The sequence below is a fragment of the Elephas maximus genome, chromosome 3, assembly GCF_024166365.1.
Source record: "Elephas maximus indicus isolate mEleMax1 chromosome 3, mEleMax1 primary haplotype, whole genome shotgun sequence".
Classification (NCBI taxonomy): Eukaryota; Metazoa; Chordata; class Mammalia; order Proboscidea; family Elephantidae; genus Elephas; species Elephas maximus.
Window position 1 is genome coordinate 73148112 of NC_064821.1, and position 26101 is coordinate 73174212.

General features: G+C 48.7%; 1 protein-coding gene across 2 annotated transcripts; it reads left to right on the forward strand.

The window, feature by feature from the left end:
* Nucleotides 1–951: 951 nt before the first annotated feature.
* LCK (LCK proto-oncogene, Src family tyrosine kinase) lies at nucleotides 952–24752 on the forward strand. 2 transcript variants are annotated; one of them, XM_049878625.1, is made up of 13 exons: nucleotides 952–1065; nucleotides 14875–14984; nucleotides 15238–15319; nucleotides 15510–15600; nucleotides 15876–15974; nucleotides 16116–16219; nucleotides 16447–16596; nucleotides 16888–17040; nucleotides 17154–17333; nucleotides 20759–20835; nucleotides 20925–21078; nucleotides 21163–21294; nucleotides 24085–24752. In XM_049878625.1, the coding sequence occupies exons 2-13, from the start codon at nucleotides 14880–14882 to the stop codon at nucleotides 24285–24287; spliced, it is 1530 nt and encodes a 509-aa protein (XP_049734582.1). In that variant the 5' UTR covers nucleotides 952–1065; nucleotides 14875–14879; the 3' UTR covers nucleotides 24288–24752. The 2 variants fall into 2 exon arrangements, with proteins under 2 accessions (XP_049734582.1, XP_049734581.1); XM_049878624.1 differs by lacking the exon at nucleotides 952–1065 and having other exon boundaries at nucleotides 14894–14984; nucleotides 15238–15600.
* The last annotated feature ends 1349 nt before the right edge of the window (nucleotides 24753–26101 follow it).

Genomic DNA, 26101 nt, shown 5'->3' on the forward strand with positions numbered 1-26101 from the left:
TCTGGTCCTCTAACAGGGGCAGTGGCCTTGCCTCTACCTGAATTAGAACTGCTGCCCTATCCTCCAATCATAATTAGTGGCTGCTGGTGTGCCCTTGGGAGCCCCGGGGTGGTACAGTTAATGTGCTCGGCTGCTTACGAAAGGTTGGAGGTTTGAGTCCATCCAGAGGTTCCTCAGAAGGAAAGCCCAGTAATCTGCTTCTGAAAAAGCCACTGAAAACCCCATGGAGCACAGTTTCACTCTGACACATATGGAGATGGCATGATTCAGAATGGACTTGATACCAATGGGTTGGTTTTGGTTTGCCCTCTGCCTACAACAGGGATGGTTTCTGTACCCTCTTGAAGACATGGAGTTGTCCTGCCTGCTTCTGCAACAGGCTGCTGTCTGGCATTCTGTATGTAGGAGGGGTGTTAGCCATCTCTCTGACTCTCATAAAGCTATCGTCCTGTCCCCTGAGTAGGAGATGGGTGTTGTTAGCCTGTTATCATACTGTAACAGGGGTGTTGTTCTACTCTCCAGCTACTTAACAGGGATATTGTCCTCTCCTCTGCCTCTGAAGTGATGCTACCTTGATCGCAGATAGTAATAAAAGGGTCACTTAGCTCTCAGACTGTAACTGCAGGGTGACCTGCCTTTCACTATAGGCTGAGTGTGTCTCTGCTTGCCCCCTGCTCACTAGGCTCAAAGGCTGTCCTTGAATCTCTTGCCTAGGCGCACCCTGGGGGGCAGGAGGGGAGGCCCCATCAAAGATTCTCACTTCAACTTTTATCCTTCAAGTATCCACTCTGAGAACCTGCCCCTGGAGATATATAGGACCCCTAGGGCTGAGAGGTGGAGGGCTATGGCGGCAGGAAGCTTGGGGTGCTGGAGGCTTGTGGTTGGGTTGCTGGGGCTGGGTTGGCTGAGGAGCCCTCAGGAGGAGGCAGGAAGTCAGGGTGGGACGTGGGCGAGGGGAGACAGGCGGTGGCTACCACGGCGAGGGAAGCTGAGACTGTGTCTGGGCAACCAGGCTTGGCCAGGAGGACCATGTGAATAGGGCCAGAGGGCTCCCGGGCTGGGCAGGTAAGGAGCACTGGGAACAAGGGCCTAGAGGCTCTGGTGGGGGGTCTGATAGCAGGGGCAACAGCCTGGCACAAGGTATGCAGGAGCTCTTCTGGCTGGGGGACAGAGAAACCTCACTGGTGGTCAGCTGGGAGGCATGGGGTGTGACTGGACTACCTCTTATCTGCATAACTGGTGGCTCTTGCCCACTGCCACACCGCATGTGCCACCAGCCCCTACCTCACTGGTAGTACATTCTTGGAAGACCTGGCACATGGACTGTGAGCTGTTAAAACAGCCTTCAGAAACCACCAAGCCCAGTACTTTATGTGAAGGATGAGCCTCCTAAGATGCAGAAAGGGCAAGACGCTCACTCCTCCACAGTCCCAAGGCAGTGGCTGAGCCAGGCTAGAATGCCCTAGGAGACAGTAGTAGCCTAAACTGTGACCCCCCTTCTGCCCCCCATGCCACAGAGTGATGGACAGGCTTGAGTCAGGGGGACCCAGGAATCCTTCTGGTTCCTGGGCAGACCTAGTGACCAGACCTCCTGAGAGAGAGGAGTCACCGAGGGCACCTGGATAGACACATGAGAAGTGATTTTAGCTCTCACTGCCCAGCACTGCTTGAGAGACGGAGGAGTCTTCTGGCTGGAACAGATGGACACTTATCATCTGGGATGGACTCTCCAAGGCAGAAAAGTCTGGTCTGACTTTGGGAAGTTAAAGGGGTGAGAGAATGATGGGTAAATGGGAGAAGAAGGGCTATTTTTATCCCCAACAGAGATGCAGTTGGTCCTGGGCAAGGAACTTCTGAACTTCCATTTGGAAAGTTGCCATTCCTGCCCCTGCCAAGTGTCACAGACACTGTCCCCTTGCTCCTCCTGCTTCAGCCCCGTACACTGCAGCTGCAAGTATAGGGCCAGTTGGTCCTGCTGATTCTCACTTCAACCCTAAGAGAGGTGGAGGCCCAGGAAGGCATAGTCAGCTACCTGCCCACCCCCTCATTTTTGAGCTCTAAGTCTTCAGTTTATTGGGGGAGTTCCCCACCTCAGCCAGACATTCCAGGGTTCCCCGGCCTTACCCATCACCACTGGAGATTTTCTTGACACACAGTTTTCAGTATATCCCAACTTCTCCCCATACCCAGGCCTGCAGCCTCATGTCGCAACTGGGGGACACGCTGCTCAGCTCTGTTCTTCAGGGGAGCTCATCCCCTCCTTGGACAAGAACAGCCCCCTCCACTCAGCCTGGGGGTGGTAGATGAATAACAGGGTCCCTTACACACGGGGTGTGGGAACACAGGCTCTTCACAAATGGAGAAAGAGCCAAGTGATGGGGGTAGAGAAAGGGCTGAGGATTCAGAGAAGGCAGAAGACTTCCCTCAGGGGGATCTGAGAGACTTCCTGGAAGAGCCAGGGCAATTCTGAGGACAAAGGCCCGCTTTGGAGAGTGCCTAGGACATGAAGCCAAGGTCACTCTCCCTGGGCTCTATTCCTGGGGTATCATGATGCCAGAGGCTTCAGAGCAAGACCAAGGGAAGACAGCCAATGAATACAGTGTAGTGCAAAGAGCATGTGTTTCAGAGTCAGGTAGACTCAGGTACAATTCCAGTTCTGCCATTTCCTTCGGTGAGTGGCTCCACCTCTCTGAATTTTAGTTTACTTATCTGTAAAGAGGCAATGATAAATTCCTCCCTTACAGTGTGCTCGTGGGAACTGAAGGGAAAATAATGACTGTGGTGTACCCTAGGTAGTACCCGACACGTAGTAGATGCTTAATGGAGGTTGGGCACTCCCTCCGCCTGCAAATGGTGCACCAGAGGGAGGGCCATCCTCACCCAGAATTACACCCGCTCAGCACCTTGTCAGGCCAGAGAACCGCCCATTCCCTCACACTTGTGGTGTGGCTTTGCATATAAGCTTGTTTCCTGTGTATAGTGGGTGTGAGAACTCAGGCAGGCTGGATTCTAGGCTGGGCCATTGGGTCTGCCCCAGAGGAGGGTCCACAGACAGGTTCATAAACACACATACATATACACGCACACACACATGCATCTCCTTATCCAAAATATAATTGGTATTATCATGAGGAAATGTATGTGTACATGTATGTTCAGAGGCAAGGAGCCCTGGTGGTACAACAGTTAAGCACTCATTTGTTAACTGGAAGATTAGCAGTTCAAATCTACCCAGTGGCCCCATAGAAGAAAGACCTGGCAATCTGCTTCTGTAAAGATTACAGCCAAGAAAATACCATGGAGCAGTTCTACTCTGTCACATGGGGTTGCTGTTGACTGGATGGCACCCAACAACAACATATTCAGAAGCAGGAAGTACACACACAACACATGCTGGATCATATAAACTCATACACACACTCATAAGTACCTACATATGGACACACATTCCCTCTTCCCCATCCAACACATATTGGACGCTGTTTCTCTTTCCAGCTACCCATTTAACCGTCCATCCCCCATCACCTCCCCACCCGTGAGAAAAAAAGAATTAAGGGTGTTGAAAAGAAAGCTGAAAATACTGGGAGAGAAAGATAAGACAAAGATAAAATAAGGACAGAAACATGAAATGGACCAATATGAGGTCAGAACATAAAATGTTAGCGTTAAAATCCTAAGCAATTGCTACAGAAATGACAACTTTGCCCTAAGCTTCCTAGCAACCAGCGCAAAGACGAAAACATCCAGATTAAAAAAAAAAAAATTTTTTTTCAGGAGGAGCCAATTATCTTGGTTTTAATATCTACAGAAGGCACTTGGAAGTCATGTACAATATGATAATAGAACAATCGTGAGTTCTAAAGGTCTGCTGTGCTCCACCATATAAGCTTTTGGCTTTGAGGACAAGCTCAATTCAATGAAAGCATTTCCAAAGGGAGCTGGATGGGGTGGGGACAGATGGACCCAAGATAATAACTTCCAGGGATGTGGCCTTTAACAACCAGCCCCAGTGTTGGGTTTAAAGTATCTGGAGTTGCATTACCAAAGCCTGTTCCAAGGAACATGATTTCCACGAGGCACCTGGAAAGAAAGGGTTCTAGGAGCAAACCCACATGGCTTCAGCTACAAACTCTGTCCCCCATATTAATTCACAATCAACATTAGCTTGCTAAAGCTCTTAAAGTCTTCTCCAGAGAAGAAGCGTGATGAATTTTGTTTAAGCCAGTGTTTCCCAAACTTCCTTGGTCACAGTACCTTTTTTTTCCTCTATCACCTAGCGCGCATCCCACGCTTCTTGAAAGGAGTAGAGGAGTGGGAGAATATGGCCCAGCTGATCCTCCCCAAAGGATCACCTCTCGGCAGAGTCTTTGCGTTGGTGGTGGTTTTGTCGTTTTTTGCTTTTCATTTACAAAATTAGCACATGGCTATTTTAAAAAATTCAAACAGCACAGAGCATATTAAGAAACAGAAACACAGCCCCCTCCAATCCGCTTCTGGGATGTGCTCACTGTGAATAATTTAGTGTGCATTCTTCTAGATTTTCTATGTACAGCTGCTGAAGAGTGTAGTGGTTAAAGGCCTAGTCTCGGGCGCACGCAGACTGAGAGGTTCATCTCACAGGTCCACCGCATATTTATTTGTTGTAAGGCCTAAGACAAATCATTTTACCCTCTAGAGGCCTCGGTTTTTGCATCTGTAAAATAGGTATAATAATAGCACATATCTCAGCAGGATTATTGTGAAGATTACCTGATATCATGCAAATAAAGGCTTAACACAGAACCTGGCTTAAAAAAAAAAAAATCTATATATATACATACTTAAACGCAGATAAGCTTATACTTTACATTCCGTTCTGCAACTTGCTTGCCATGGTATATCTGGGAAATCTTTTCATATCAATACATGGAGGTCTACTTCATTCTTTTAACGGTTTTCACTAAACATTAGCTTGGTAGATGGGTAATGGTGGTATTTGAGATGCTACTTCCTGGCAAGAAAACCTGTCTTTCATCGCCGGTGTTGTTGTTAGTCACAGACATTACCGATCGATCAACAAACTGCTCACGGGCCTTATGGCCTTCTGTGAAAATGGAGTGACCCCCCTGAGGGGCATCCACCTCCGTCACAGAGGGCAGGGCCAAGTAGCTGGGCACCACTCTGTTCCTAGCACTAGCCCAGAGCCTGACACATAGGAGGTAACAATTAATTTTTTTTTTTTTTTTAAATAATTTCAGTTCTATTATAAGAAAAAGTTACAAATTAGAAGACATATAGGGCAAGGTCTGGGAGGGTTCCCAATATGGAGTGTCCATGTCCCAAATGACTCACTACCCTCCCACATACACCGATAACTTCACCAACCAGGAAGTCCATGGAGCTTCCCTGTCTAGAGCCTTTATTGGGGCCTCTTTATGTAGGCACGATTGATTGAACTCAACCTTCAGCTTTTCCCACCTGAGGTCAGGTCATAGCAAGTGGTGGGTCTTTCTGGTCTCCCCAGCCCCAACCCAAAATTCACGCATTAGCGTAAAACCTCAGATGTGATCTGGAGCCCTATGGATGTAAAAAACTCTTCAATCACTGGGGAAATTCCAAGGTTTTAGAGGTTAGCCCTCAGAAACTAAGGACAAAGACTAAATCCTTCGGGTAAAATTAATTGTAAATCCCACATATTCTCCTTAGAGACATAAAATAATTCAAAAGTTTCCCTAAGGGCTTTATGATTCCTCCCCCAAACCTAAGGGTCCAGCCTAGTTTTACTTATTTTTTTTTATTGTTGTAAAATCTATATGTAACAAAACATCTGACATTTCAACAGTCTTTACGAGTATAGTTCAGTGACATTGATTACATATTTGTCAATAGGCTGGCCAACTCAGAAAGCCGTCTCCTCTAACCCACCGACCGAGGCCTAAGCCCAAAGCTCTCTCTCACAGGGCAGTGTTACCCAAAGTGTGGCCTGTACATCACTGATGTGTGTGAGGTGATTTTAGGAGGAAATGGATGAATGTTGAAAACTGTTAGTTTATGTGTTATCTTATGTGTTTATTTTAATGTGTACGAGTTTGTGTGTGATTCTATTTATGGCTAGTGATACTGGTTTTCCATCTATGGTAGTCAACTTTCCTTTTTACCTAAATATATTAAAGGTGAAAAGGCATTCTGTGGCAGTGGTAAAAATCATGAGGAAAATGAAAATAATCATCTTAGTCTGGAAAACGTTTAAGGCTGGTGTATTAGTTTCCTTGGTAAAATAGAGGGTCAGTGGAAAATAGGATGACCCTCAATTAAACGGATTGACACAGTGGCTGCAACAACGGGCTCAAAGATTGTGAGCAGGATCGTGTAACATTTCATTCTGTTATATACGAAGTTGCTATGAGTTGAAGCTGACTGGAGGGCACCTAACAACCACAAACTATTTTCCTAGGGCTCTTGTAACAAAGTACTACAGACTCAGTGGTTTATAAGAAGAGGAACTTACTGTCTCACAGTTCTAGAGGCTAGAAATCAGGGTGTTGGTTGTGTTGACTCCTTCTGAGAACTCTGAGGGAGAACCTTTTCCATGCCTCTCTCCTAGCTTCCAGTGGCAGCCTGTGATCTTTGATGTGCCAATCTCTGCCTGAGGCAGTCTTCACATGGCTGTTTTCTCTCTGTGCCTGTCTGTGTCTCTTCTCTTTTATAAGGACACCACTCATACTCCAGTATGACCTCATGTGAACTTAACTAGTAACATGTTCAGAGACCCTGTTTCCAAAAGTTCAGTGACAGAATTCTCCCTGCCCCCCACCCTGTGTGGGACACCCAGCTTCAATTCCCAGCCAATACACGTCAACAGCAGCCACCACCCACCCCTCTGTCTGTGGCGGCTTGGGTGTTGCTACGATGCTGAACTGAGTTCAGTGGAGCTTCCAGACTGAGAAAGACTGGGAAGAAAGATTTGGCAATCTACTTCTGAAAATCAGCCAATGAAAATCCCACGGATCACAACCGCTGATCCTCAACCCATCATGTGGATGGCCCAGGAAGGGGCAGCATTTCATTCCATTGTGCATTGGGTCACCATGAGTCAGGGGCTGATTCCATGGCAGCTAACAATAACAACAACTTCCTGGCTTCAGGAGCTTCTCAGCGCAGGGATCCCGGCTCCAAAGGACAAAGGCTCCAAAGGACAAAGTCACATTCCATAGGAACTGGGGGTTAAGACTTTAGCATACCTCTGAGGGGGGAGGCACAATTCAATTCATAACAGCTGGTGTAATGAAATGCTTACCCTAGCCTTGAATAACAATTATGTTCATTTATTGAGTCCTTATTATGTACTAAGAAGCCCTGGTGGCACAGTGGTTGAGCACTCGGCTGCTAACCAAAAGGTTGTGGTTCAAACCCACCAGCCGCTCCACGGGAGAAAGATGTGACAGCCTTGGAAACCCTATGGGGCAGTTCTACGGTCCTATAGGGTCACCTTGAGTCAGATTCAACTCGATGGCAATGGGTTACTATGTACTAAGCACTATGTTAAGCCCTTTTTATATATTATCTCATATAATGTTTACAATAGCCCTAGATGCAGGTCCTGTTTTTATTCCCCTTTTGCACATGAAGTAACTGAGAGAGGCACAGAGAGTTTTAGTAAGCTCTCCAAAGGCCTCTGCCAGTGAGTGACTGGGGGACCTTGGGGTTATATTTGGGTCACTATGACATGGGCATTGTGTGTAGGACCTCATGACCAGTAGACTCCCAGAAACTTTAATAAAATAGCATACATAAATTACCAAGCTGTAAGTAAGGCTCTATCCTGATAAAGGCTCTGAGGGAAAACACACACGGAGGTACCAAAGGGATGTGTAAAAATGGCGTGGGGACAGCATCTGACCTCCTCTAACTTCACGCGGAGGAAGGAAAATAAAGATCACCAGCCCAAGGCTGATTCCTATGAGGCGGAGGTCAGATACGCCTCCTTTCTCCGCCATCTTTACCAATACTGACACCAACCCTCCCTCCTACAGCACTCTCTACTTCTCTGCTGAGTTTGGTGTTTCATTGCAATGGCCACACAGAATTCACAGACAATACTCACAATTATGGGGTTTCTTAGAGAAGCAATAGGTTACAATTCAGGTTAAGGAACACTCAGGATACAGTTTATCCATCAGAACAGCCTCTTCCCAGCCTTGCCGAAGACATGCCTCTCTCTGGCCCTTCAGCCTTGGCCCTGCTCAGGGGCACGTGTTACAGAGCTTTTTTAGGTCTGTCAATAAGTGCTCTGAGGCACCTCACTCCACCACTAAGCCTCACGGAAGGTGCTCAGCTCTAGCTTCCTGGGTTTGCAAAACTAGCCCCACCAAGTGCCCAGAAGCACTCTACTCCTCCAGCAAGCCTCCTGCCGAAAGGCACTCAGCTTTCTCGCTCTGTGGGCTAGGAAGCCTACTGCGCCATCTCCTGCTGGTCTCGCCTGCTGCTGTTTCTCTGCCACCATATCTCCCTCTTTAGTGTTACAGCTATCTCTTTACCGCCTGGGTTCAGGAGCTTCTCAGCTCCGGGATCCTGGGTCCAAAGGACGTGCTCTCTGCTCCTGGCTATTCTTTCTTGGTGGTGGTGAAATCCTCTCTCTGTTCTGGAACTGGCTCTCTTTTAAAGCAAAACTGACCCATCTCCATGGTGGGCCACAATTGTCTTATTTGCAAAGTCCCACCCAATAAGTCGGGTGGGAGTTACAAGACCATGGCTAGAAACACCACACAAAAATGAGCCATTGTGCCACACGAGGAAACTCACTGAAAGGAATTACTAGGTGCATACACTTTACTAGTTGGGGGACCTCTCTAGGAAAATACCAGCTTTAGCTTAGAATAATTGCTCTGTAGCTCTTCTTCCTCTTTAAATTGTGGCAAATATATATGTAACAAAACACTTGCCACTTCAACATCTTTAACCTGTACAATTCAGTGAGTTCAGCCATCACTACTATTCATTTCCAAATCTTTCCATCACCCTTAAAAGAAGAAGGGCCCTTCTTTATGGCAATAATTAACTAACAGTCAGTTCTGTGTTCAAGTTATTCCCAGTTTGTGATAATGAATTCATCTGTTTGCATGTAAGAGAAGACTTATCTTTCTGTTCTCTGTGGCAACAGGTCACAAAGTTAATTCAAAAGTGATATTATATCAAAAGGGGGCAGTTCAGTGGTAGAATTCTCACCTTCCATGCTGGAGACACAGTTTCAACTCCTGGTCAGTGCACCTCAGGCACCTTATAGTGTTGCTATGATGCTGAACAGGTTTTGACGGGGCTTCCAGACTAGGATGCACTCGGAAGAAAGGCCTGACAACCTACTTTCAAAAATCAGCCGATGAAAACCTTATGGATCACAAAGATCCAGTCCCATTGTGCATGGGGTCACCATGAGTTGAGGGTCAACTTGATGCCAGCTAACAACAATTGTATCAAAAAGGAACACATGAAAAAGGAGGGAACCCAGGACACATCCCTGTTTTACCCATTAGAAATTATTTACTCTGCCCGCCAACCCTGATTCTTGACTATTATATTTTGACAAGTTTCCGTGTGGGCATTGCCATTGAACAGATGCAACTTAGCCAAAAACCAAATCCTGGTCAGAGACAAAGGCCAAGATTATGTTTTAAATTATTCCTGACAGCTTTTGCCACAAGGTGGCCCTGAGTACAATGGTCTGGAGTGGAATAACCGGCCTGTTCTTGATGAAGAACACTGGACTGAGAAACCCCGGCAAGAAGCTGGGAAGCATTTTGGATGGAATATTCGATAAATGGAAACCCTGGTGGCATAGTGGCTAAGTGCTTTGGCGCTAACCAAGAGGCCGGCAGCTCGAATACACCAGGCACTCCCTGGAAACTCTATGGGGCAGTTCTACTCTGTCCTATAGGGCCGCTGTGAGTCAGAATCGACTCGATGGCAGTGTGTTTGGTTTTTGGTTTGGTTCAATAAATGAATAGGTCTATGGTTTAGGAGAAGGAAAGTACTGCCCTTTTTGAAAAAATGGACAAGAACACGTTCTGAGCCCACCCAAAGAAGATAATGTTGGTGGAGTTGATAAAAGTGAACAAGTTGTCAAGAATCAGAACTCACTGTGATATGGTTCTAAAACACTCTGGGATCACAAAACCCAGTCCAGGAGCTTTCTGCAGCCTGGAATTTTTGATCAATTGTATACAGTATATATAAGGAGCCCTGGTGTTGCAAATGGTTAAATGCTTGGCTGCTAATGGAAAGGCTGGCAGCAGTTCAAGCCTACCTCATGGCGCTGTGAGAGAAAGACCTGTCGATCTGCTCCTGTAGAGACTGCAGCCAAGAAAACAATATGGGGGCAGTTCTACTCTGTCACATGGGGTCACTATGAGTCAAAATCAACTCAATGGCACCTAACAACAACAACATACATATATGACATGAGCAGGGCCACTGGGTATGTTGAGCAGGTTGGGAATTGTGTTGAGAAGCAAAAAGTGGTGGGAGGGGGGAGGCTGAAACCTAGCCCTCAGTCCACTCTCTAAGTTTGCAGCCCGTGGGAGGGGTGACATTTTTATAGTTTGCACAAAGTGCTGTATAGACCATGGGCAAACTTGAGTTTCACTGAGAGCATTACAGGCCCCAGTCAGAGGTGATATAAACCCAAAAAAACCAAACCCAGTGCCGTCGAGTCAATTCCGACTCATAGCAACCCTATAGGACAGAGTAGAACTGCCCCATAGAGTTTCCAAGGAGCGCCTGGCGGATTTGAACTGCCGACCCTTTGGTTAGCAGCTGTACCACTTAACCACTACGCCACCAGGGTTTCCAGAGGTGATATAGGATCTATGAAATTTCTACTCTTGACCTTGGATTCCTGAGCTGGGAGAAGAGAATGTCCTGTTTCATTCACCCCACTATCTGTCCTTATTGCCGGTTCTTATTCTTATTGCCAGCAGCTCCTTGAATCTACTGTTTGTTGCTTTTCTCTTTTTCTTCCTTTTTTCAGATAATGAGAAATTTTTATTGACCTGGTTTTACTAACCTGGTTATATCATTTTGGCTACCCAGCAGGCTTTGTCAAGCTGAGACTGGGAGGATGGGACCTATATTTTGTAAAACTAGGTGAATGCATATATGATCTTACAATTACGTGGGGATACCAGCAAGCTATAAATACTCCCATTCTGTTAGATGTCCATCTGTGCATGCGGATTCATACAAATGCACAGGTGTGCACACATAAGCATGACACTCACTAAATCTTATGCCTCCATGTGCACAGACTCACCTACACTGAGTCAGGTAAATGTACACTCAGAAATGTGTATTCTAAGCAGAGGGAAAAATTGTCTTGAAGAGAAAGGTCTTTGTTAATAGCACAATGATCAAGTACTTGATGAAGAGTAAACCCACTGTCACACCTGTCCTCCCACCCAACTGCTCTCTGCATGACCACTAACGATTCTTGCCCCCCACCTGCTTTCTCTATGATCTCTCAAGATCCCCCCACATTCTTTAGATCTCCCAGGGAGCGAGGAGCAGAGGAGGGTCCATTGATAAGGAATGTAGGGGCCTGATTTGAGTTTTGCCTCTGCCAAGACCCCTCGGTGTGCTGTTGAGAAAATCACTTACCCTCTTTGATTCCCCAGCTTCTCCATCTTTAAAACGAGGCCGGTGGATTTCCTCAGTGGTTCCCAAACTTTTCCCTCCCAAGGACTCCTTTGCCACCTCCCACCCCCCTCCATGGATCTCATGATTTTAAACATTTTCCCTAACAAACTACGTTGTTTAGGCACTAATTTTCTTATTTTTCTACTTCAAAATTTGATCAGAGACTTAACTAAGTATGCAATGAGGGAACAATAACTAGTAGTAGTATAATTTCCATGTAGATTTTTGAAATTTTAAAATACCCTGAAGGTATTCAACACTATTTTCTTCTGGGAGCATGCAAACACTAGGTTGGGAACCACCAAACTCATCTCTGATGACGGAAAGATTTGGGAATGGGTATGGGTAGTGGTTGAATAACATGGTGAACATAATTACTGTCACTGACCTAACTACCCACGTGATGATTGACGAAATGGCAAATGTTTTGTTACATACATATTTACCATTAAAAAAGTTACCTTATAATTTCTCTTATTGTCAAATTCTGGGGTCTCCTGGTTGCTGCCAGGCTCTTCACGCTAATGCTCACACACTTGTAGAAGGCAAGATGTGCTTCCTTCAGTTGAAGGGCTCCAGGAGCACAAAATAAGCCATAGGGAAAGCAGTCAGGGTCAGAGTTACAGAGTTCCTCTTGGTTTAATTTAACAGAGCCTGGCCTTTTCTCACTCTCCTTAGGGATGTGAGGTCCTTTCCGGTGGGCCCAGATTCTGTCCAGGCTCTAGGTCCTCCTGCAGGCTCTCTTGGACCTCACCCCAAGGCCCGTGGCTCCTTTTCCCTTCCTACCTGACCCCAGCCTGCACCGGGTGCCATCTAGTCCCTTGATCTCCAGCCTGGGTTCCTTCTGCCCTTCTAGCTGCCTCTCCTCACCACTGCATCCCAGGACTTTCACAGGCTCTTGGTCTTGGCCCAGTTCATCCCCCGTCTCAAGCCCATTGTTTTCCCATTGTTCTCTTGCCCTTTTCCAGAGCCTCCCAGAATGTTAAGCCTGGGAGGAACTTTATTGATCTAAGTCCATAATTCATCTGATGTTGGGATTTTCTCTACTACAGGACCAACCTGTGGTTTCCCAGTATCACAAGCCATAGGATGCTTGCTATCTTACTAGATAGCTCAGTTCTTCTTAGGCTACTTCCAAGTCTCTATTGCTCCTTTCCTGGAGGCATTTGCTGCTAATTAGTTCCTGGCCATAATAAAATCAGCAAATCAGAAAGCCATTTGCAGCCACAGATGGGTGGACTCTGGCCTAGAAGGACTTCTCAAATGAACCCCCGCCCCCCCCCACAAAGGACTCCTAACAGTGGGAGGAAGAGTAGATATGTATTCTTTTCCTTTAAGACTCTTGATTTGGCTTAAAATTTCATGTCATTTTGCATTTGTTCCATAATAGGTCTATGTTTATTTAGCTATATGAATAAATTCAGGAACCACTGGCACTCTGGGAAGATGCACACCCATGACATCTGATATCCATGGGGGGTCAGGAGTATGTCAGTTTAAGAAACATGAGCAGCAAAGAGGATTATTTACCAGTCCCATTCCCCTACCCTACAAAGCAGGGGCTGGTAGGACAGAATGGGCCCTGGTGGAGAGCGGGGAGGTCTTTCGAAGTTCTAAACTAAGCTAACATTAACATAAGCTTAAATTTTTTTTTTTTATGAGAAAAGACTGATGATACCCATTTGACAGAAGAGGAAAAGTGAGGCTTTGGAAGAATGATTTCCGCAAGGTCACACAGTGTTAGAATCGGGATTTGAACTTAGTTCTCTCTGGCTCCTGGATCTGTGCTCTGACTCTTGTTAACCAGAAAACCCCATTGCTCCTCATCCCCACCTGGTCCCAGCATGGGTCTTGGTTTATTAATCTAAAATCAAAGGTTAGACCTGGTTGTTTCTAAGACTTGTGCAGATAGAAGAATTGGTGCATTAAACCTCCTCATATCATTCAAAATTTAAAATAGCAACTGGTTCTGGGTGCCTGGGGCATTAAGGCAAATAAAGCGCAGCTTCTGCTCTTGATGAACCTGGAGTCTGGGGATGGTGGGACGTGGTGGAACTAACACATAAATCAGTCATCATGGCACTCAGCGCTGAGGTTGATGATTGGGGCCTGAGCAGAATGTTGTAGGAACTAGGAGTGAAAGGGTAGCAAAGATTATTGGGAAGGCTTCATAGAGAAGGTGATATTTGAGCTGAAACTTGAAGGCTGAGTTAGAGTTCAGCCGATGAACAAAATAGAGCATTCCACGACAGGAGGACCACATGTGCAAAGCCGTGCAGTAAGAAAACAGTGCGGGGTGTTTAGGAAAGGCAAGAGGGGTTCAGACACAGGGTGCGTGAGCGTGTGTGGCTGTTTATGTGTGTGTGTGTAGCAAAATAGACTGAGGAGGTGGATTTGGTCTTGATATTGTGCCATGGCAAATTAGACTTTGTCTGAAGACTAGTGCTTTCCACACAGCTGTGAGGGGCAGCCCTAGGGAAAGAGGTGCTTCAGGGACTCTGGGGGCTTCAGGGTGAGGTGCCACTCTGCTTCAGACAGAGCAATTCCACTTTTACCTACTTTATTTACAGAGCTCTGCCTGACTTCACCTGACAAAAAGGTTGCACTGCTAAGACAAAAAAAAAGTTATGGCCAACAGGGCCACTGGAGGGTTATGCTGGGGGGAGGTAAGACCCTGTTGGAAGAAACCCTCTGAAGGAGGCTTTGTGTATGGCGGAGGGCTCTAATGCCTGACCTTTGGGGACAGGTGTCTCTGACCCAGCTTCCTAGGCTGGAGAGGGATTGTAATTAAGAGATAGGGCCTGTACACCTCTCTGGGAGGGGAGGATCTGATAAAAATTTAGGTCTTCCACAGGGCTTGGGTAAATATGTATGTGTGTTCTCTGGGAGGGAGTCCCCCAACGTGGGGGACAGGCAGAGGGAAAGAGAGAGGGGAGAGGCAGGAAGTGGGCAACTCAACTAAGAAAGGTATCTGTGGCAGTTTGCCCATCCCAGGTGGGAGGGCGGGGCCTAGGGCTTTATGTGACTTTGTTTGTGGCCCTGGAGCTCCAAGAGAGCACCAGTCAGGAGTTAGGGCCCACCATTTCAGATTTTCTGTGGCTGGTGAATGGGGGGGGGGGGGGGGTTGACAACCTCGCCCTAGGATGTCTGGTATTGGGGCTGCAGGTCTTGCGTGAAGTCCCTTCACTCCCCTTTCCATTCCCCCAGGGACCATGGGCTGCAGCTGCAGCTCGAATCCTGAAGATGACTGGATGGAAAACATCGATGTGTGTGAGAACTGCCATTACCCCATAGTCCCACTGGATAGCAAAGCCATGGTAAGAGGCAAGAGAGTGGACTTGGTGAGGGAATTAGGTGAAGTGCAGGGCCCAGGGACACTCAGGAGAAAGAATGGACCACAACTACAGGTCCCTGAAATAACACAGTTGACCATCTACCCCGGTATACAGAAAAGAGAGGCCCAGAGAGGGGAAGGGAATCTCCCAAAGTCACACAGCAAATAGCTGACAAAGTTAGTGATAAGACCCAGCCTCTTGCTCTCTAACCCCACCCTCATCCTCCACCCCACAGCTACCCATGCGGAATGGCTCTGATGTGCGGGACCCACTGGTCACCTACGAGGGCTCCATCCCTCCGGCCTCACCACTGCAAGGTGACCCCAACCAGCAGGGCCTGGAAGATGAGGCCTGTGGATCCTTGGCTGTCTGCCTTCATCTCCTCCGAACCCTCTACCCTTTTCGGCCCCTCCTGCCCCCAGTCCTGTCTCTGGCCCTATAACTCCCGACCTCCATGCTCCCAGCCTACCCCAGGCCGGTTCGCCCTGACGCCCCCTATCTTTACAGACAACCTGGTTATCGCCCTGCACAACTATGAGCCCTCTCACGACGGAGACCTGGGGTTCGAGAAGGGCGAACAGCTCCGCATCTTGGAGCAGTTGAGTGCCCTCTTCATCCCATCCACCACAGTCCTAGTGGGGTCTGTGAGGGAGGGGGCTGTTGGTCTAAGACCCCCATCCTCAGAGTTACCCGGTACCTCCAGCTACACCCTGAGGTCCTGATTGGCTGGGGGGGGGGGCCCTTGGAACAAACGGGAAGCTCTAGAGTGCTGAGCTGTGGGGAGGGAGACCTGGTGGAGCTGAGGACTCAAAGGAAGGGTCTCCTGCTCAGTCGAGGGCTGGGCAGGCCGCGCTGACCATCGCTGTGGTGCAGGAGCGGCGAGTGGTGGAAGGCACAGTCTCTGACCACGGGCCAGGAAGGCTTCATCCCCTTCAACTTCGTGGCCAAAGCAAACAGCCTGGAGCCCGAACCGTGAGTGGGGGCTTGTCGTGGGGATGGGCGGGAACACATGTGGCGACCCCAGAGTGGGTGCTCGGAGTCGTGGTGACTGGTTGAGGGGGACGGAAGAAGAAGGGACTAACAGACGACAGCCGTCGTTTCTGCCCTGCTCAGCTGGTTCTTCAAGAACCTGAGCCGCAAGGACGCGGAGCGGCAGCTGCTGGCGCCCGGCAACACGCACGGCTCCTTCCTGATCCGGGAGAGCGAGAGCACAGTGGGTGAGCGGTTGGGGGGGCCACAGCCGGGGCGGGGCCGCGGGGGCGGGACCTCAGGCTGGGGGCCTCCCAGTGGGCGGGGTCGCGGGCTGGCAAGGCAGGGCAGTGAGGCGGCATGGTGCCACCTGGGTGAGCCCGAGCAGAAGGGCATGGGTGGCGTGCGCGGCTCGGGGAAGGCGACCCCGCCCTCTTTTGCATTCTTTTGTTCATTCATTCATTCATTCGTTCAGGATCGTTCTCACTGTCGGTCCGGGACTTTGACCAGAACCAGGGAGAGGTGGTGAAACATTACAAGATCCGTAACCTGGACAACGGCGGCTTCTACATCTCCCCACGCATCACTTTCCCCGGCCTGCATGAACTGGTCCGCCATTACACCAGTGAGCAACTCCAGGACTCCCTCAGATTTGCCCCAGGCCCCTTCTCCTCTGCCGTACCAGCCTGCCCCCTCCCCCCAGTTTCTCTCAGAGTTACCCTCCCCCCATTTCTGAGCGTGCTCCTTCATTTCCCCCAGTGGGTGGGGCGGGGTCTCCGACCCTACAGTCCCAGGTGTCGGGTGACAGCCCCACACCGCCCTGCCAGTCCGTTTCTCCTACACCGGGACTCGGTGAGGTGGGCGCTGGGTGGGGTGACCCAAGGCCTGCCTTCACACTTCTCCCGTGTCCCCGCAGATGCTCCGGACGGGTTGTGCACGCGGTTGAGTCGCCCTTGCCAGACCCAGAAGCCCCAGAAACCGTGGTGGGAGGACGAGTGGGAGGTTCCCAGGGAGACGCTGAAGTTGGTGGAGCGGCTAGGGGCTGGCCAGTTCGGGGAGGTGTGGATGGGTGAGTGTGGCCCTCCAGGGTTGCCGGGGAAGGAGGGAGGGGAGGCGTCCGCAGAAAGCTCTGAGTACAGGTGCACTGGCAGCGGGTGACTCCCCCAACCCCTTCTCCCTCAGGGTACTATAACGGGCACACGAAAGTGGCAGTGAAGAGCCTGAAGCAGGGCAGCATGTCTCCCGACGCCTTTCTGGCCGAGGCCAATCTCATGAAGCAGCTGCAACACCAGCGGCTGGTCCGGCTCTATGCCGTGGTCACCCAAGAGCCCATCTACATCATCACGGAATACATGGAGAACGGTGCGCTCCAGGCGCCGCGGTCCCCTGCGCCCCTCCTGGAGGGTGGGGTTCTGCATTGTCCTCTGGCTCAGCATAAAGGGTTTCTAGATGGGCTTCCTGGGCCGCTGAAGGCGCACCGCCAAGGACTAGAACCGGACATATTATCTGGGGGCCCAGTCTACGGTGGCAGAGCCTGGAAGAGCATTCGCCTCGATCTTCCCTTACCTGCAGTCTCCTTTGCTTTCTTCAAAACCCTGTCTTGATCTCAGGATGCTAGATCTCAGGAGTTGAATGGGCCCCTAGGTTCTTTTCTCCCCTTTTTGTCCTTCCTGACCCTTGGGAGGACAGATCTGTCCCAGCCCATTGCTGTCGAGTGGTTTGGAAATCATAGTGACCCTATAGGACAGAGTAGAACTGCCCCACAGGATTTCCAAGGCTGTAATCTTTATGGAGAAGGTATGGAGAAGGAGCCCTGCTGGCAGAGTGGCTAAGTGCTTGGCTGCTAACCGAATGGTCAGCAGTTTGAACCCAGCAGGCACTCCACAGGCAAAGGATGTGGCAGTCTGCCTGGGTAAAGATTTACAGCCTTGGAAACCCTATGGGGCAATTCCACTCTGTCGTACAGGGTTGCTATGGGTCAGAGTCGACTCAGCCTCAATGGCAATTTTTACCAAAGCAGAGTGCTACACCTTTCTCCCGTGAAGCGGCTGGTGAGCTCCTACTGCTGACCTTTCTGTTTTGTTTTGTTTTCTGTTAGCAGCCAGGCACTTAACCCCTGTACCACCAGGGTTCCTTAGATCTGCCCCAAGGCCCTTTTTTTCCAGCTGTGGGTGAGTCCTTTCCCCCTCCCCCTCCCCTGGAAGGTGTTGCTGTAGGGGCTGTACTATTAGACAGAGAGCCCGGAAAGGCAGAGACTGAGTTTCTAAGCTCCACTTTGACACTGATTTGCTGTGTGACCCAGGCTAAGTCCCCATAGCACCTCCGGTCCTCAGTTTCCCTAAAGACGTTGTGTTATTAGTTGTCATCAGTTGATTCTGACTCATGGCAAACCCACGTGTGCAGCTCCTGCTTTAACAGCAGAAAATCTAAATGAGCTCACCCAGAAAGAATATAGTCATTAAGGGCTCTAGAGTCTGACTGCCTGGATTAGAATCCTGTCTTCATGGTTGTGTGGTTGTAAAAATGGCATGGGGGTGGCGTCTGACCTCCTCCTCTAACTTCGTAAGGAAAGAGGAGAATCACCATCAGCATCAGCCCGAGGCTGATTCCTATGAGATGAAGGTCAGACATACCTCTACCCTCCAACCTTTTCACCAATTGTGACACCAGCTACCCCTCCCACAGCACGCTCTACTTCTCTGATGGGTTCGATAATTTGTTGCAATGGCCACACAAAACTCATAGATCATACTCAGAGTTTTGGCATTTATTAGGGAAGTAACAGGTTAAAATTCAGGATCAGGGATAACTCAAGATATAGTTCTTCAGTTAGGACAGCTTCTCGGCCATGCGCACAAGTAGGCCTCTACCTGGTTCTTGGCCTCTCGGCCTCTCAAACCTCTTGGGCTGGCCCAGCCTCTGGCCTGGTCAGGCAAGTGTTACAAAGCTCTTTAGCTCCACCAATAAGTGTCCAGAGGCACCCTACTCTGCCAGTAAACCTGGGCCCAAAGGTGCCCAGCTTTCTCATTCTGTGGGCCATGCAGCCAGCTGCACCATCTCCTGCTGGTCTCCTGGTGCCTCTGCTGCCACTATTTCTCTGCCACTGCTTCTCGGTGTCTTGCGCCATCTCCGGTGTTACAGCTGTTTCCTGGGTCTAGGAGGTTCTCAGTGCAGGGATCCTGGGTCCAAAGGATGCACTCCACTCCCAGCTCTTCTTTCTTCATGGTAGTGAGGTCCTCCCTTTCTGCCTCTGGAATGGCTTGTTTTAAGCCTAGTGGGACAGCAAAACTGACCTTATTTACATGGCTCCACCCACACAAGGGTGGTGTGCACCATTATTAGCAAGCTGTCCAATCTCCCTGGTGGGCCACAAGCACTTTTTGCATAGTCCCACTCAGTCATTCCGTGAGAGTTACAAGGCTATGGTGAGAAAGGCCATATAAAAGTGATCAATTGCACTACAGTGGTCTTGGACTAATCACTTACCTTCTCTCTGCCTTGGTTTTCTCATCTGTAAAATGGTGATAATAATGGAATAGTAACTTCCTCATAGGGTCTTTGTGAGGATGAAAGTTAGAACAGTGCCTGCCATATGTTAGCTACATCATACATTTGTTGTTTTTATCTAGTTCTGATTCTTTGGAAATACATTATCTGTCCCTCTTTCAGGAAGGGAAAAAGGTAATTGGCTAATAGATTCTAGACATGGCAAGTAGGTTTCATTATAGGTGCCAACTTTGATTGGTTGGTAGTTGCTTGGAGAGCTGGGTTGAGAAGGATTCTGAAGCTCACTGGAGTGAGTACTGTGATTAGCAACATTTGTCACAGACACAATAGAGGAATGGCTGTATATATCCACATATTTGCTGCCTCTGGGTGAGGCCTTTGTTTTTGGTGACTAATTTAGCCCCATAGTGGGGACACTCAGGTATGCTGTCATCCTCATATGAGGTTTTAATCTCTTGGGAAGTGCCACTGGTCACAAGCTTCATCCTAGCAACTTCCATAGTGTTTTTCTTCCAGCCACCCTCCACTACGAGAGATGCCCCAAGGCCCCCAGGATCTCTTTCCATATTCCATTCAATACCTTCAGCACACAGTCATTGCTGCTTACTCTGGGCTGGGCACTAGATAAGTGAACAAGATTTCTGCTGTTAGGGAAACTCATGATTTTAGTAATGGGCACTGGGAAGACAGAGTTTGTGCCATGGGAAGTTTCTAGCACACCACAGGAATGCAGAAGATGATGTAATTTATTATGCCTGGTAGGACTAGAGTGGCTTCCTAAAGGGGGAGCTGGGCCATGAAAGAAAACTGGAATGTTCAGCAGGTAGGGATGGACAAAGACTTCAGGATGACAGCCAAGTGGTCTGTCTGAAGAATCTCAAAATTGTATAGGGTGGCTGTGGTGAAGGAGGCAGGGGTAGGGGAGGGGAGGAGAAGCTACAAATGTGGACCATGCAGGACTTTGGATCCCTGGCTGAGGGGTTTGGGCTTTACCCCATTGGTGACAAGAAACCTACAAGATGCTCCCTCTCAGCCTTCCTGTGCTCAGGGTGAGGGTGCCCAGAAAAGACCTTCACATATCTTGGGCATCCTTACCCTGAGAACATACCCTTCTATTTACACCCCTTATTCTTCCTTTCCACATGTCAAACACTGCTTCTAGATTCCCAGCTGGGGAGAAGGGTCTGGTGGCCTCCCCCTGAGTTGACTTGGGTGAGTTCTGCCGGAGGATCTTTCCTCCTTCTGCTCGCTCTGCTCACTACTCATGCTCCTGCCCACAGGGAGCCTGGTGGATTTCCTCAAGACCCCCCCAGGCATCAAGCTGACCATCAACAAACTCTTGGACATGGCTGCTCAGGTAAGGAGCCTGGGGAAGGCTGGGCCTGGGCACTGGCCACTGGGGAAGGATGTCTGGCCCAAGACTGCTGACCTGTACCTGGCCTGCAGATCGCTGAGGGCATGGCATTCATTGAGGAGCGGAATTATATCCACCGTGACCTGCGGGCCGCCAACATCCTGGTGTCTGACACCCTGAGCTGTAAGATTGCAGACTTTGGCCTAGCACGCCTCATTGAGGACAATGAGTACACGGCCAGGGAGGGTAAGTGCGGGGTCTGAGAGAGGTCTGGGGCCTGGCAGGTTCAAATCAAGCAGATCCAGGTGGCCTCACTTTGCCTCCCCACAGGGGCCAAGTTTCCCATTAAGTGGACAGCACCAGAAGCCATTAACTATGGGACGTTCACCATCAAATCGGATGTGTGGTCTTTTGGGATCCTGCTGACAGAGATTGTCACCCACGGCCGTATCCCCTATCCAGGTTAGAACCAAGGGCAGGAACTGGGAGGGGTGACAGGGAAGGGCAGCCAATTCATGTTTTTCCACTCACTTCTTCCCAGTCTGAAACTTTCTAACTGCTTCTTCATCCTCTCAGGGGTGTGACTCCAGCATCCTCAAACAGATGCCACATCTCCCAGAGCTGGCTTCCATCTCTGTCTCTGGATCTCTCCTCCTTCAATAACACCAGCTCTTTTCTTATGTTCTGGTATGGCAGCCTAGTATGGTAGTAGATCTGGCCTGGGAGGCAAGAGGCCTACCTTTTATTACCAGATCTACCACTGATGCTAACTTTCTGTTTGGCTTTGAACATATACTTCCTTTTTTCCTTCTTTCCTACTACACGCTAACTACTGTTCTAAGCACTTTACATGTACTATTTTAACCTTGACGGCATCTCTGTGAGGTAGAATTGCAGGGTTGTTATGAAACTTCATTGAAGTTAGAACAGCGCCTGGCCTATAGCAAGTACTCAAGTGTGTTAGGTTTTATTATTAACCATCACTGTATGACTTCTCTGAGCCTCAGTTTTCTCATATGAAAAAAAAGAGACTATCAGTGAAGGAGCCCGATTCGTAGTACCAACCCAGTTGCTGTCAAGTTGATTTGATTCACGGCAACCCCGTGTGTGTCAGAACCAGACTTCATGAGGTTTTAATGGCTGATTTTCTGGAAGTAGGTCACCAGGCCTTTCTTCTTAGCTGTCTCTAGGAGGACTCAACCTCTAACCTTTTGGTTAGCAGCCAAGCGCATTAACCACTTCCATCACTCAGGGACTTCGGACTCATAGTAGGTGCTCACTAAACACTGACCAAGGACCTGGGTCTTCTCTTCCCTCTGAAGCTTTCCACCTAAAGAGAAAAACAAACAAACCCATTGCCACTGAGTCAATTCTGTCTCATAGTGACCCTACAGGACAGAGTAGAACTGCCTCATAGGGTTTCCAAAGCTGTAACCTTTACAGAAGCAGACTGCCACATCTTTCTCCAGCGAAGAAGCTGGTGGGTTTGAACCAATCACCTCTCGATTAGCAGCCACGCACTTACTGTGCCACCAGGCCTTCTTAGAGAGGGAGAGAGACATGTTTAAGCAACTAATTCTCACCCTCTCTCACTCACCCCTCCCTTTATCTCCTGGACAAAGGCCTTCACCCCTTAATTCAGTCCAGACAGAGATAGAATTTTTTAAAAAGAACTTGCTAAGAAGCTCTGGGGAAAGGAAATGGAACATAAAGACAGTAGTAGGGCGGTCACAGAGCATAGTGGCCGGATGTGCAGAAACATCCCCAGAGCAATGAACAAAACTTTCCTCCTAGAAAGGTAAGGGCACCTTAGAATCAGGTGAGAGGCCTGAAGGCCCTTCCTGTCCTGGACTTGCCCACTGTCACACAGAGTCCAGGGGCACTGCTGGGGCTGTAACCAGACTCAGTCATCCTGCCAAGGGCCTTTTCTGCTCCTCCACTGTGCCATAGAGGCTAACCCATACAGCATTTCTCTCCTAGAAGAAAAAAGGCAGTGAAAACATCATGATAAATGGCAACTGACAAGTGGCTTCAGGGTCAGGGAGACAAAGGAGAGTAACGCCGCCCTTGGTGAACTTGCATCTGCTCCAGCAGATAGTTGCCATAAAGACATGGAGGCCCAAAAAACAGACCTGTTTTTCCAGAGAGGCCAAAACTCAGACTTTTAGAAAAATTTTTCTTATTTCTAAATACTGGTGATTGATTCAAATTGTTTAAAAACACCATATGGGCCAAACCATAGTAGATCTGTGGGCTATATTTGGGCTGGGTTTGGCCTACTGGCCAACAGTTTGCCACCATGACTCTAGCCAAGTGTATTTGGTTCCCTGGCCTATGTCCTCCAAAGTCCTGACTCTAGAACATAAGGGACCCATAGCTAGAGGCCTCCCAGGGGCAGGGCCTAGAGACAGGGATCTTCACTGACTAGGGTCTAGTCCCAAGCTTTGGAGAAGCAAAACTTCTATTTTGCCAGGGCCCTAGAAGGGCTTAGTCTTTGGGGACTGCCTATCACAGTCTCCTCTTAGGAGACTGCAGGAGAAACTAGAGACCAACAGGGTAATTTAGAAACAGGAGGCTGTGTTTTTGCCGTGACCATGAAGTTCTTCACAGCAGCTCCTCTCAGGGTCTGCATGTCAGAAGCCTGCTACAGGGGCCAGGACCAGTGCAAAGGGAGGGAACTGGCCCAATGACCATTTCATCTGCATCATGGAGGGGGCTGGTGAACTTTCTCGGCCCCGTGCAGGGTCTGCTTTGCTGGAGCTCAGGATCCATCTGGCTTCCTGATACAGCCTCTCACGTGCCTGCTGTCAAAGCTAGAGAAACTCACCACTGTCCTGGCTATGGGCTCCTATCCTGCCCTGAGCCATGACCACTCTTACTTTCCTACCAGATAATAATAATCACAGCTACCCTTTATGAAGCATCTCCTATCCAGGCCCTATACTTGGTGCTTTATAGGCATTATCTCATTCAATCCTTATAACAACCTCGTGAGCTAGGAACTACTATTTATTCCATTTTCTACATGACGAAACTGAGGCTCAAAGGGATGTGGTAGTTTGTCCAAGGTCACCGCAATTAACGTGTGTGTTACAGAGTGTCTCTAAGCTATACCAGGCACTCCAAGTGGCATGACTGACATTTCAGATTGGTGCTCACGCCGTGTCAGCTGTTAAATATTTTGAATATTATCCCTGCCTGTGGATTTCCAAAGCCTGGAGCCTTGATGTTCTTTCTCCCATCAAACTCTAGGGATGACCAATCCTGAGGTGATTCAGAACCTAGAGCGAGGCTACCGCATGGTGCGACCTGACAACTGTCCCGAAGAGCTGTATGACCTCATGCTGCTATGCTGGAAGGAGCGCCCAGAGGATCGGCCCACCTTCGACTACCTGCGCAGTGTGCTGGAGGACTTCTTCACAGCCACAGAGGGCCAGTACCAACCACAACCTTGAAGGGCCTCATGGCCCTGGGGCCTGAAGGCCTCCCCCCATCTAGCCACCTGTGTCTCTCAGCCTGACTTGGGGAGATAGAGTGCCAGTGCTTTACCCATGTAACCTATGCACGTAAGCACTCTGCACATGAATCCTGTCACATGTAACACGTACACATTTTGTGTTTTGTGCATGTGTCCTGTACTTGTGTGGGCTCTTCACATGTGTCTTGTACATGTGTGGCCTGTGCCTTTATGTTTTGGGCACCTGTCCAAGGTGTCCCTTTCTGGGCTGTCCTACTTTCTGAGACCACAAGAGAAAGGACAGAGGCCCGTGACTGACACCAGCTTCTGGCCCCACTCCCTCTTCTTTCCCCTGGTGAGCAAGAACTCCTAGAGGGCTGGGACCTTGTCTGATACCTCTCTATGCTCCTCCTTGGTGCCTAGCACACATCAGGAGCTCAATAAATGTCTGTTTGTTGATGAATGTGGTACATGTCTCTGTTCCCCACTCCCATCTCCTCGTCCTTGGGGTGTGGAGTGGGGATTCAGAAGAGGGAAACTGGATCACCCTGAATTGGTTACACCCTGAGGGAACATCTGAACTTTTTTCCAGTCCTGGTGATGCTGGGGGCCAAGGGGACGTGCCTACACTTTGCTGTATGGGCTCTCCCAATCCCTTCAAATGGAACAGTACACCTCACCTCTACCCCCATGGATTCAGTTCAATCCCCACCTGGAATTGCCTCCAGTGCGTCATTGGATCCCCTCCCTCCCACTGTATAAGGGCAATTGCATTTTTTTACAGCCAGTAATTCAAGGGCTGCATCTGGCCTTGAATATGTTTTGATTTACCTTCAGGATGTTTTTAAAAATTGAATTAGTTAATTTATTTAACAAATATGTATTAACCGTCTACTGTTCTAGGCTCATAGGATATACAGTTGATAAAACTCACACGCAAATCTCTGCCTTTGTGAACTTACATTCTAGTAAGGGAAGACAGACAATAAACAATAAACATCATAAATAAATTATATCATATGCTACAAGGTGCTAGGGGAAAAACAGAGCAGAGCAAAGGGGATTAGGAATGCCATGTTTGGGGAAAAGTTTGCCATTTTAAAGAAGGTGGTCAGGGAAGGCCTCATTGAGAAGATGACATTTGAGCAAAGATTTGAAGGAGCTGAGGGAATAGTCTGAGGCAGGAGTTTGCCTGGCATGTTCAGAGCGGTAATGGTGGCCAGAGAGAGGGAATTAAATCCTAGGACCTCGGCCTTGTGCCCTTTGCAGGAGCCATTTTGAGAAGCCTTTGCAAAGATTTGTGCAGAGCTATGATATGATCTGACTTACATTTTAAAAAGGAGCCCTAGTGGTACAACGGTTAAAAGTGGGGCTGCTAGCCAAACGGTTGGTGGTTTCAACCCAAACACCTATTCTCTGGGAGAAAGTCCTGGCGATCTGCTTCCCTTAAGATTACAGCCTAGAAAACCCTATGGGGCAGTTCTACTCTGTTACATGGGGTCACTATGAGTCGGAATCTTGACTCAACAGCAACATCACATTTTAAAAGGATGTCTCTTACCACTGTATTGAGAACTGACTGCATTAACAGCCAATGTATAAAACTGGGGAGGTTTTGAATAAAACTTCAGATTTCTGCTTTCTTTTGAAAGATAGGAAGAGTTGACCGTTTTGGGCCCTCATGGAGCTAAGTAGCGGCTGCCCCGTTTAAGTGGGGTATGAGCTCTCCCTCCCTTTTGCTCTGAGACAATGAAATTGAGTGTTAATAAGTGTTTAACATCATTGTTCTTATAATAAACAGGAAAACTAATT